Source organism: Gopherus evgoodei, chromosome 6 (assembly GCF_007399415.2).
Source record: "Gopherus evgoodei ecotype Sinaloan lineage chromosome 6, rGopEvg1_v1.p, whole genome shotgun sequence".
Lineage (NCBI taxonomy): Eukaryota > Metazoa > Chordata > Testudines > Testudinidae > Gopherus > Gopherus evgoodei.
In genome coordinates, this window is record NC_044327.1 from 32,584,513 (window position 1) to 32,597,161 (window position 12,649).

The 12,649-nt window shown below is 37.8% G+C and overlaps 1 protein-coding gene across 4 annotated transcripts in view; it reads right to left on the reverse strand.

Annotated features, from left to right (window-relative positions):
* Positions 1 to 12,649, reverse strand: part of MLLT3 (MLLT3 super elongation complex subunit) — a 223,675-nt gene that overhangs the window by 68,210 nt on the left and 142,816 nt on the right. For all 4 annotated transcript variants that reach the window (XM_030567652.1, XM_030567654.1, XM_030567653.1 and 1 more), the window contains 2 exons: positions 12,092 to 12,235; positions 3,664 to 3,783 (listed from right to left, as the gene is read on the reverse strand). In XM_030567652.1, the coding sequence (XP_030423512.1) occupies positions 3,664 to 3,783; positions 12,092 to 12,235 (264 nt within the window). The remainder of the gene's footprint in view (positions 1 to 3,663; positions 3,784 to 12,091; positions 12,236 to 12,649) is intronic.

Here is a 12,649-nt window from a genome sequence, read left to right on the forward strand (position 1 = left end):
ATATCTGTAAATCTAAACTGAAACCTGAAAACACTACCCATGAAATATAGACTAAGAGCTATTCAGTAATATTTAACTGCAACTTTAGAGACTGCTGTAAAAAGTTACATTCGCTCACTTGTACAGTCTGTTCACACCAATAAGGACGCAAGTTGATGATGTTACTCTAATTTATACCAGTTGTGGGTCTTGCCCTAAGTAAATACTATTCTTCAACAAGTTAGGGCTTAAAAATTTCCAAAAGGAAGTGGATTTCAATTTACAGAATGTTACCATAGAAGAATACCCAAGATTTTAATAATAATCGGGCTATGATTTCATTGAGTGTCCATTCTTCCAAATACAAGTGATAAGCCTAAATAAGGCAATGCCTTCGACATATTTTTGCATATATTTGTACCTGTTGCCATGAATATAGAGTAGTACTGCTGTCTATGTTGTATGTGAGGCTGGGAGGAGACAAGTCTGTTTCTGAGGAGAGAAGGCTGAATAATCCTTCCCACTGGCAAGTAATGCAATGGGCTGACACAATGAATCTTTCCACCATTAAACGTTGCAATGAACATCAGCAAAAACTGAACAGAGAAGAAAGTGATTAATTAGAGAACTATCCCCATAGCTCTGGCATGCCACACTCCTTAGTGAGGGTTTATGGTGATAATTTATTGATATTTTATCTCTGGATCTCTGACACAGGAGAAAAGGAATAGTTAGGTACTCATGGCTAAAATCAAAACAATGGTTTAAATCAGACACTATTGCTGTTGCATGCCCTTTCTAGGTAATCAGATAACTCATAGTTATTCTTTTACAACAGTTTCACAGATATGGAATGCAAACCTCCACTGCTGTATGACTCTATACCTGATCTTATATCAAACCATTCCACTGCCATGTGATTAGAAACTCATTGCTAGTAATTACACCTCTACCCCAATATAACGCGACCCAATATAACACGAATTCGGATATAAGACAGTAAAGCAGTGCTCCGGGGGGATGGATCAAAGCAAGTTCAATAGAACGCAGTTTCACCTATAACACAATAAGAGTTTTTGGCACCCGAGGACAGCATTATATCGGGGTAGATGTGTATATCAGCGGGGCAATAAGTAAGGTAGAGCTCCTGAAGCAACAACTCAATGAACAGGGGCCTTTTCTATTGCCAAGACCCAATCTCCTGCTCCATACCTACCAAAATGGCTAGATACATTTACAGCAGGATAGCAAAGATCAATACAATATAATATACAAGGCAGCATACATGAAGAGACAATTGTACAGATGCACCACCCATGCCAATGCACTTCTGAACAATCACCACATGTAAAAGTTTTAAAATGGAAAGCATCAATATTTGTGCACTATGGACTGAAACTTGTGTAAGAAATTGTAGAGGTTCAAAACTAGAAAGGGCCTCTTCGTAGTATGGTCATAATAGATTGGAAGATACCTTAAAAAAAATATTGACTTAAGATCTATGGGAGGAATCAAATCCCTGAATATATTTGCCAGTCAAATCAATTATTTTCTGTAGTAAGACACTGGGCTTTCTTTAATTCCATGACTTACTTTTAGAATAACCTCACAATTAGCATTTGTCAAGTGCCTTCCTGCGCTTCCTTTTAACATACTATTAAAAAGCAACCTACACAGTGAAGCACTGAAGATGCAGATGTAACGCTAACAACCCCAGTTGTTGGTGGGCGGGATCAAACCGGGGACCTCTGGAGCTTAGGGCACGAGCCTCTACCACATGAGCTAAAAGCCAACTCGTTGTTAGCTAAACCTGTAAAGCAGCCTCATTTTATCTCTTTTTTTTTTTAAGTGGTCTTGGTGCTATTAAACAGGACAGAACACCACACCCAAGGAGGTGTCTAGGTTACACAGATACAGAAAAAGAGGAAGGACTCTAACCTAGGATTTGGGAAGACCGGATTCAATTCTCTACTTTGGCACTGACCTCCTGTATTACCTTGAGCAAGTTAAATCTCCAAGTCACAGTTCCCCTTCTGTAAAATGGAGATAACAGCACTTCCCTACCTTATGGGGTGTTGTAGGGTAATTACATTAAAGATAGTGAGGCGCTCAAATACTATGGTAATGGGGGCCATATAAGCACAATAGATAGACCACTTGCTTCTGCATTTCCTTTTTAATTATGATCTATTTTGCATGTTACCAACATGTGCAGTTAGCAATATCATCTCTTTGTGTCAGGAACACATGGGTTCAGCGCCTTATTTATACACAAGTATTGGTGCTGGCATTTTACCTAGGGAACAGTACTGTGCACATTTACGTGGTATGTAAATAATAAGCAATAATAGTACTCTTACAGCATACAAAATCAGGTGCCAATAACATCAAAGAAATGTGCTTTAAAATGGTTTCAAGCAACAAAGGGAACCCAAACCCAAACAATAAAATACTGAACAAAGAAAAGCAATCAGGATAGAGATTTATATATTGATTGCTTCATGAAGCAGGTGGGTGTTTTTTGTTTGTTTGAAAAAATCCTAAAATGCAGTTTATTCTCAATTTACTTAAGTGATCTGAATAAATTCTCTGTTACTTTGAACATGTTTGAACATGAAGAAATTGGAGAGGGTCCAAAGAAGAGCAACAAGAATGATTAAAGGTCTTGAGAACATGACCTACGAAGGAAGGCTAAAAGAATTGGGTTTGTTTAGTCTGGAAAAGAGAAGACTGAGAGAGGACATGATAGTAGTTTTCAGGTATCTAAAAGGGTGTCATCAGGAGGAGGGAGAAAATTTGTTCATATTAGCCTCTAATGATAGAACAAGAAGCAATGGGCTTAACTGCAGCAAGGGAGATTTAAGTTGAACATTAGGGAAAAGTTCCTAATTGTCAAGGTGGTTAAACACTGGAATAAATTGCCTAGGGAGGTTGTGGAATCTCCATCTCTGGAGATATTTAAGAGTAGGTTAAATATATGTCTATCAGGGATGATCTAGACAGTATTTGGTCCTGCCATGAGGGCCGGGGACTGGACTTAATGACCTCTCGAGGTCCCTTCCAGTCCTAGAATCTATGAATCTATGTTAATTTACACATTTAACATGGATCATTGAAATAATCATGCTTCTAGTACAGGAGGCAAGGTATTACTTTTACTATTTATTAGCTTCACTTATTCACATTGATGACCTGGAGACTGATGACAGATCTCCAATTGTTAAACAGCAAGTAAAAGAATAAATATAATTCAAAAACCCCAAGGTCACCACATCACAAGATGCACTTTGCCCATTTATTTTGATGCACGTAAATTTATTTTAATTATTTACATTGTTAAATTTAATTATTTGTTTCAGTAATTGAAAGTATGCTAGTAAATGTTCTGTGGAATATTTTGCAAGAGTAATGAGATAGAGTTCTTTCAAATATTGGGAAGAGAAAAAAGCAATCTGTTATTTTTTAAGTGAAATATACAATGTAAATACCTTAACCATTGGTTGTTCTCATAACCATCTGAGTTCTGCACTACCTTTAAAGTAGTAAGTCAGTAAATTCACTTCAGTGAAGTGCCTGTAACGCTGCATCTGCTACGTTATTGTGAAACACCAAGGAATAAATTTTAGAAATTGCTTTCCAGATTTGCTTCACCACCTCAATTTCTCATATCAAAACAGGTCTCACCTTTGGCCCATGAGATGATTTCTTTTTCACTTCAGAAGAAGACAGGGAGTTACTGGGAAGGTTGGGGAGATGAAGGCTCTGTCCTGAAGAGACTGATGTGCCATCTGACATTACCATGATCTGTCATGAGAGAGGGAAATGAATGTACTGGTTAAATATCATAAAATACTATGTAAGGAATTAGCAATCATTTTGGGAGTGGAGATATTGCAAAATCTCCAACATAAACAGCAATCTTGTTTTCCTCTATAGGTGTTGGATTATTTAAAAAAATTCCCATCCTCCATGCCCAGATGCAAAACGCTGCACACGCAAAAAAACCTCTTCAAAAACAACATGCCCAGTTTATTATATTAGAGTGAGTATTTTTTACTTGTAAACCTGATGAAAAAACTTGATGTCTCTTGGTTTGGATTAACATCCAGTTTGTAACCTCAATTCCATGTCTTCTATAACATTCAACACTTTTGCAATAAAGCAGTTTGATCTACTTGAGGCAGAAAGACCTGCACTTACTTCCATCCCAGTAAGCAATATAAATGTGAGTCAGTCTTTCAGGAGTCTTGGCTGTTGAATAAAGCATTGTGATGGAAAATGTATTGATGATGCAACTGATGCTGGTTAAATTTAGTCCCTGAAAGAGTTAAGTGCCTTGGTTCTAAAATCCTTTAAGGAAGAGAATCCATCTTTCTAGTCAGACAGGCAAGATGCATCCATGCTGACTCCTGAACGTGGCCTGATCTTGGAGGGTATATTATTGGATAATATATAATCTATTTGTGAAGCATTGTATGATAAATAGGTAAACCAACCAACCAAACATATGGTAGCATCTTAAGGTACTTTTGCAATGAAGCAATTATGGAGTTAACTGCATTGATGTATCAAAACTAATGGGACATCAATTGATACAAGTGAGGTATTAAGGGTCAGAACTTTAACTATGGCTAGTTGGAATACCACACCCAGGCAGGGGTTGAAACCTTACAAACATGGTCTTAAACATAGATGGGTAGAAAACATACTTTGCCTCTGCTGTACACCACTCAGTGGAGCTGGTCAGGTCTGCAAAGAACATGGTTAATTCAAGTTCTCTCTTTTGAATCAGAGTCCACATTACAACATTATAAGCAAATATCCTTCTTTCTGGGGAATGTCATTTGTGCTAGCATCAATTTATCTTCATGAGAGGAAGTAGGCATGAGCTCACTCACTATTACTGAGTTTGACTGTGTTCTGCTCCTTGACTGAAAGTGGGATCTGAGCTTGAAATTAAATATATATATACACACAAAAACAAAAAACCACACAGTGCCAAGGAACTATCATTGGAATGGAAGCCATCAGTTCTTCCCTAAAGGATAACAATTCTGACTCAACCAAAACTCCATGTACTGGTTCAGCCACTGCTCAAACCATCATCTCTTGACATTGATGTTTTATCCGCTTATCTCCAGCTTGAAAACAACTTAAAGGAAGTCAATGCAGAAGGTGATGCCCAGCATCTCCAGAGGCATTGGGACAGAGTGGAGGTTTAGACAGAATGAGGAGATATCAACAGGAGCAAAATTAAAAGTCAGCTGAGAATTGTTACATGTAACGACTGCTTGTTTGATGTGAAACCATATTTTTTTAAGAAGTTCACAATCAGTCACAGAAAAGGTAAAAAGCAAAAGAAGAACAAGAATTAGGAATAGTACCATGTCTTACCCTGTGACCCATACGATGGCTTTCATGTACTTTTTCTTAATAGAATTAGTACTTTTGAAAATCCTATCCTGACAGCTGGCCTAACTCTGCTCCCATTTAAATTAATGGTAAGACTCCATTACCCTTAGTGGGAGCAGAATTAGCCAATGCTGAACATTTCTGAAAATGCCATGCTTAACGTTTGATTTGGTTGTAAAACACAGAGTTATGTTCAGACAGGTAACTTGGAACATTTCAGTATTCCACATAGAAACTGAGCAAATCCAATATTGATTTTGCAAGTAAAAGATTTTCCTAAATGTGAGCACGAGGTCAAATTAATACCTACAGTCCACAGCATGTTATTTCATTATCAACCACCATGAACAGTGGTAGAATTCTGGTCAGTAGGGTGGACAATGTGTGCAGTAGACCAAATCCTATGTAGAAGGCTAAGTTGTCTCTGCAAAACTGACAGTAGCAAAATAAAGTCTCCTATATACATTTCATTTCTTGGCTACTATAATCAAAAACATTTCCCTACCTGCTCATTCAATTAATGTGAGAAGAGGAATTTTCTGATCCTCAGGCCACTTGTCCTTCTCAGACCCAGAGTTGAAAATAAAAAACAACCCTAGCATCATTCTCATCCTCCGAGTCCCCTTCTATAACGTTGATCTTGCTAACTAAGACATAACTTTAAGAAGAAGTTTAGGCTGTGAACACTTTCTTTTGAAACTTAGCACATTTCCTTGAAGCTTAAATTAAGGAAGGAGACAGGCCTAAGGTTCAGTTCTCAAAGAGTTCAGCTGATAAAATATGGTGCCCTTTACTTATACGGGAAAACCACTATGCTGAGTTTATGAGCACTTCCTTTTGAAAACACTTTGAAATCCCATAGCCATTGAGGGTATGTCTTCATTGCAGAGTTAGCTCAGGCTGTAGCATGGATGTGGTCCCTAGCTCCCCTACATTCACACAGAACATCCTTTGCCCCAGGCTTAAGGGTATTTTAAGCCTGCGCTAACATATAGCTGAAGATATAGGCTTCATATAGGGTTTTGCCTCAGCCTGGGCTGGCAATCTGCTTACTTTGCAGTGAGGGCGCAGACTAATCAAGGAGTGCTGACACTCCTTCACTGCCTTCCCACCACTACACCTGGGTCGTATTTCTTCTCCTCTACCTACTCCCCTCTTCTGCACTGGAACTCACCTACAAGTTTATGTTCTTATATGGTGAAATCAGCCTTTAAACCCCATGCATGCCTACTACATTTCTGCTGCACTTTCACAGCACTCTCACACACAGTCTGAGAAATCCTCTTCCCAGCGTGCCGCCAGCTGACCAGATGCTGACACGAAGGTTCTGATGAACCTCTGGTGTGAGATCACTAAGACTCATGACTTGGGGAAATGTAGCCAAGATTAGCAGTTCTAAGATGAAATCTCCAAGAATTTGACAGCAGAAGGAATTCAGTGGAAGGCATCTCAGTGCAGGGAGAAACATCAAAACTTTGAAGATTGCATATGGGAAGGTCCAGGATCACAACTCCACAACCAGCAATTCACCATAAACATGCCTGTTTTGTTGCCAAAATTAATGAAAGAAAAGTTGAACAAGGCTCAAACCTTTTAAAACTCTGCCCAGGAACCAATAAGTTATGAAAATATGAGCTTAAGATCAAAAGTACTGAGATAGACTTGATATTAACTAAAACGAACAAGAAAAAAAACATGCCCCAACATTCAACCACCATTCCTATACATTAAAAACTAAAGGTGAATTAAAGCTCTTGGATCTTCTAAACTATGTGTTGGACACTAAAGCAAATGCTAATTATATAGTTTAAATAAACTCAATTCAATTACTTAAATCATGCAGAGCAAAAAATTAAAGATAATCCTTTCCCTAAAGGAACACTATACCTAATGTTGGTCCTTGAGAGGCTCCAGCTTCCCCAAGTAGTACATTTTTTTCATTACAGTAGATTATTTACAGGAGATTCAGAATATATACTTCATGCAGTAGAAGCAAGTAAGATTCACTACTTGTTCAACATATAGGGACCTACTGTAATCTCAGATAGTACTATGTGATAAGTATATGATGAATATTGGCAAATGCTGAACTTTAATGATGACATCTTTAAGAAATGTCACTTTTCTGACAACTTACAGTTCCCTTGTTTAAAGTACCATTCCCCAAGATACTCATTTTTATTTCTTCCTTCTATTCATTAGAAGACCAGCTGTCTACCCATGGGAAAGGGGAGAGAGGTTTCTGCCATAGGAGCAACTTGCATTTCTAATATTAGTTCAGAGATAGCATAGACAAAAAGAAAAACATCTGTTTCCAAGAGAGTTATTTGCTGCACTGATTAACAGCAACCTACTCCTTGCAACCTCTTGATCTAAAACCTCAAACCACATCATTAATAACCACACATATTTGTAATAATTCTCCCAAAATATTATAAATTGGACTGTTTTTGTAAGTTATGATGGCTGCTCTCCAAGGGTGGACTGTATACTGTAGTTAAGGGAGGAACTGATGGATTTGAAATCCCTTTCCAAAAACTCAAGAGTATTAATTACACAATTGCAAACTGTACAAACATTCATTTATTGTACATATGGCAGATAGGGCTGTATTATATTGTTGTCTTAACATGAACTAAAAATATTTTTCCTGTGTTTTCCTGCAAAACTCACAAGGCAGTTGTTTGTAATGTCATATTGAAACAGGTGGTTTGTCCAAGGAAGACAACGATTTTCAGGGACAAAACTCCAATTTCACTGTTACTTATCATTCAGAGTCCTCCAAATTAACTTCTTGCTACTGACTTAAGAAACAGATGAGATACCACTTGTAATCTTCCCATTAAAAATTGTATTTTTGACAGAAAAACAGTGGAATGGAATCAAATGAACCTTCTTTACCACAGAATGAAGGGAAAAATGAGCCAAACTTTGCACCCAGCTAACTGTTCTCTGTCTAGAATGAGAGGTCTCTGGGAGGTATGCTTAGACTTACCATTGTCATAACTATTGGCTTTGGGCCGGAAAAAGGTACACATCAGAGTCTTCATTCAAATACAAGAGGAGTCTTCATCAACGGAAACTGTTTTTTTGTCCTCTGGGATTTGATCTAGTCAGGTTGGTAAGGCACACTGCTTATGCCTATAAGGCAAGACCAACTGGTTGCCACTGCTCCCTGCCAATCAATCCTGCCACATCATCGTTACTGTATTCTACTTAAGAAAAAACAAGGACAAAGTTTCATGTTGACTTTTTCATTGCAAATTCCTTATTCTGCGAGTAATGCTACTTGATCTGGGACAGCATCTTTAGAGAAAGACATGGACTGAACTCCACTGGAGATAGTGAATATTCATGCAAGGATTTGCTAAAACCTGTTCCTGCAGATCCTTTTCCTCTCCATATAGATAACAAAATTCAGAGGTTAATTAAAACTGGAAGATAGAGATGAACAAAGTTATTTCTGAAGGGATTTCTGTGTGGAAAATGTTCTCCTGCAGAACTCCAGCTTTGAGAAAGGACTTGTAATTTGGACATGACCTTTGTACAATTGTTTGCAACAAATGTTCTCCTTAAGTTTCTTGATTATAGAAAGATCAGTTCCAAGGCCAAATTACACCTTATCTTTTTCATGATAAGGGAGAAAATAATTCTCAGACTGGAAGGGAAATCAGCTACACAGAGTCAGCTGAATCTTAGGATCCTCTGACTTATAGTGATTCAAGTGTTAGACAGGAGACTATAGTTATTGAAATATGGCATGACTCCAAGCTATTCTAGGTTGGTCTTCTGGGTCGAGTCCAGTATTTTCCAACAGTCTGAAAACAGGCTTAGCAAGTGCAAATAGTTCTCCTCTGTGTTTGTTTCTCAGTCTAAAGAAAAAGCCTCAATTTATTTTCAAAGTATGTGTACTTGGATAGTGCCTACACAAAGCCTGCCCTTCATCTTTACAATGGCAGGAAGATATACTCTAACTCCCCTCTCTCCCTCACCCCACCTCCTTCCAAGACAGAAGACAAGCATTTGGAGTAAAGCTTATCATTTGGAAGGGAATATTCCAAAATGGGATTTGAACAGTAATTGTTCAGAATCAAGAGGACCATAAAAGGAAGAACAGTATCATTTTCAGGAAAGTGGATGTACTGTAGTAATGTATCTCCCGTCCTGTTTGCACAAAGGACACATTAATGCAGGACTTAAGCTTTGGAAAGAAAAGAAACATTTTAAATACAACTATGAAAGAAACTAATCAAAAGATTCTCAATTTGGGAGAGTTTTATAGAGTCCATCTTTTACTCCTAAAAAGAAAACACCGTATTTTACATTTAAAGAGCACCATTCATCTTGAAGGAGAATAACTCGACCATGTCTTAAATTTTGCCAACTAGAGACATAAATCACTAGGAATCCAGTTTAGATTTCCTGAAGCTGCTTCATTTGACTTGTGAGAAGCACATGCAGGACTGTTCATGGTCTGGGTTTCCACATAAGAGGAATACAGAAGCTGAAACAATGATGGTGAAAACACTCCTAAATTAATTGCCCTGAAAATGCTCATCTTGATCTAAAGTGTATTACTTGCATCAGCAGTGCTACATCCTAGACTCAGTCAGTTGTCTATTCAATCACTCTTCAGAATATAGGGGAAGGGCAGATTTTCAGTGCTCCTACCTCCGTCCCGAAGAATAAGGAGAATTTACAGTAGTAAAAATAAAATGGGTCTTCCAGTACTGGAGGTCGATGAGGACCTTTAGTCCTTCAGGTGTAATTTAACTACTAAATGGACAAGACCTTACTGCATTTTCTATACTGAATTGATTAGATATAGGCCACTAGCAAAGAGATAATTAACAGAGGTAAGTATGAAAGACTAGTAGTCTCAGATACAGGTGATTTGTTGACTGCCAGTACATGAGGGAGGTGAGAAAAAAAAAGACAATGATGGTTGATTTGTCTTCTCCAAATAGCAAGAGAAAATGATGCACAATAAACAGATAGTGATGTATACAGAACAAGAGGGGATAAATGCATTTTGGCACCACACAAAGTTAAGTCATATATAATCAAATGTAAGGTGTTAGACACTTATTGTCCAGCTGAAAAACAAATAAATGGTAGCAAGATAGTCAACACGATCTGTCGGGGGGGGGGTTAATTAATTAAAACTGTTAGAAAGTGTACATTCAAGTTACCTTACAATAGCAGAACTAACCTTTCCAGTGAAGCCTGGACTGATATACAATATGCTAAGTATTAAAAAAAGGACTTTTCAAATATTTTGGCCTTTTATCTGTAAGCACATTTTAAAAAGCCAGAAATAAGCCCACCCAGGGCTGCACTTCCAATTCTAGCAAATGCAAGTTGAAGTTAAATGTAGCTCATCTTTCTGTACCCACACAGGGCTACTGTAGCAACAGAATTATTCTTTTTTCCAGAAACATACCTAGCTCCCTCTTCCAGTTTATCCACACCACTTACTAAATGTTTTATTTTCAAAGATCCTATTAAGCTAAGACATTTTGTCTGAAATACTTATAAAACTAGTCCCCCTCTTCAGTTTCAGTCCATGACTACTTGCTTTCTAACTAGTCACTGTCTCAAATCATATTTATCCCTTTCTTTTTGTGACTGTATACATTTGTACAAGATCTGTTCTTTTTTCGAAGACCCCCTACATAAGCCAAATAAGAATAATCCTTTCATTTACTTATGACTACTCAACATATAAACAGAAACCTCTCCCTCATATAAACACACACCAAAACAGTGAGGCACTTTCCTCCAAAGATGTTAACATTCATACATATGATATAAGTTTGTCTCTCTTACGCTAACAGACTGTCTTAGGCCTATTAACACCCATTCAACCGATATGGAAAGAAGTCCAAAGCTACTTCTACACAGTCCCACAATTTGGACTATGGCACATACCAGCAAGCTACGCTGTAACTCCCCCATGTGGATGTTGTTGTTCGTGTTAATGTAGTTCTCTAATGAGGTACCTTTTAGTTAGCACAAGCAGCTTCCACACAAGGGAGTTACAGTGCAACATGCTAGCAGATGCTGCATTTCACACCCTCAAAGTCTTACCTGCAGGGTCATAGACAAACCCTAAACTGGTATAGCTTACGCCCTCATACATTGTTCTCTGGCTCCTACTGTGTAACTTACACCAACTTTGTCTCTCTTACAAATCAGAAGAGTGGGTATAAGTAGATCAAAAGCAGTCTGAGAGTACACAGGAGTCTAATTCATGCTGCCTTACATATCACTTCTGCACTTGGTCCACTTAATTTTCCAAACACTATAATCACAATTTTTTAAACAAAGTTGAACTTCGTGTTATTTGATCTCACCATAGTTTGTATCCTGCATTTTAACTTCAGAGGCCCATATAAAGCAGTTTCATTCATGAACTTAATTTCCTTATTGCCTTTGCAGAAATAAATGTGAAGACTTTAACCTTAAAGACAGTGAAAGATACCATTAACTAATAGTGTATTTTGGCATTAGTCAGTCAGTCAGTCAAAAAAAAAAGGTCTGCTTACTTGCTCCCCCTCAAACAATAGGCAGTAAGCTAATCACTCACATACTCCACTTAATTTTACTCTCAAAGCAACTTTTATTACACTCAGTGCACCAGCAATATAAGCAGCAAGTTCTTTAATGTGATGACTTTCAACATGGGCGTGGGACTCACCCCTCCGGCCTTCAGCAACTTTCTTCTGAATTCTTCGGTTGGGTTGTTGAATGTGAGCTTTTCGCAGCGGAGGTGGTTTACAGGTGGGTGGCCTTCAAGGTGCAGGAATAAGTCATAGTCAAAGCGGACTTTCTTCGGTTCTTCCTGAGGGTTGAAAATAACCACATAGAAAAAATCTACCACCACAAATAATTAGCTTGAAAACAAGTGCTATATAAAAGAGTTAAATAAAGAAGGTGTCAAGTAAAATGAATGTTATGACATTTGTACTGTTCTCTTATATTAAAACTAGTGGCATAAAGCTTGCAGCAAGAGTTCATTTTTAATGCAAGATCCTCTGTAGTAATCTGGGACTGATTCTTCTTCATCAGCAGTAAAGAAAAAAAAATAGTTAACAAGAATAAAGCTGTGACAGTCTAACATACTCCTGTGCATGGTCTCTGCTCATTTTGTTTCTTGTCACTACTGATGTGACCTCATCACTCAGGATCCAGACTAATCAACTAGATTTCCAAACATTCCACCACAAAATAAATAAAATATCTTGCTATTGCTAGT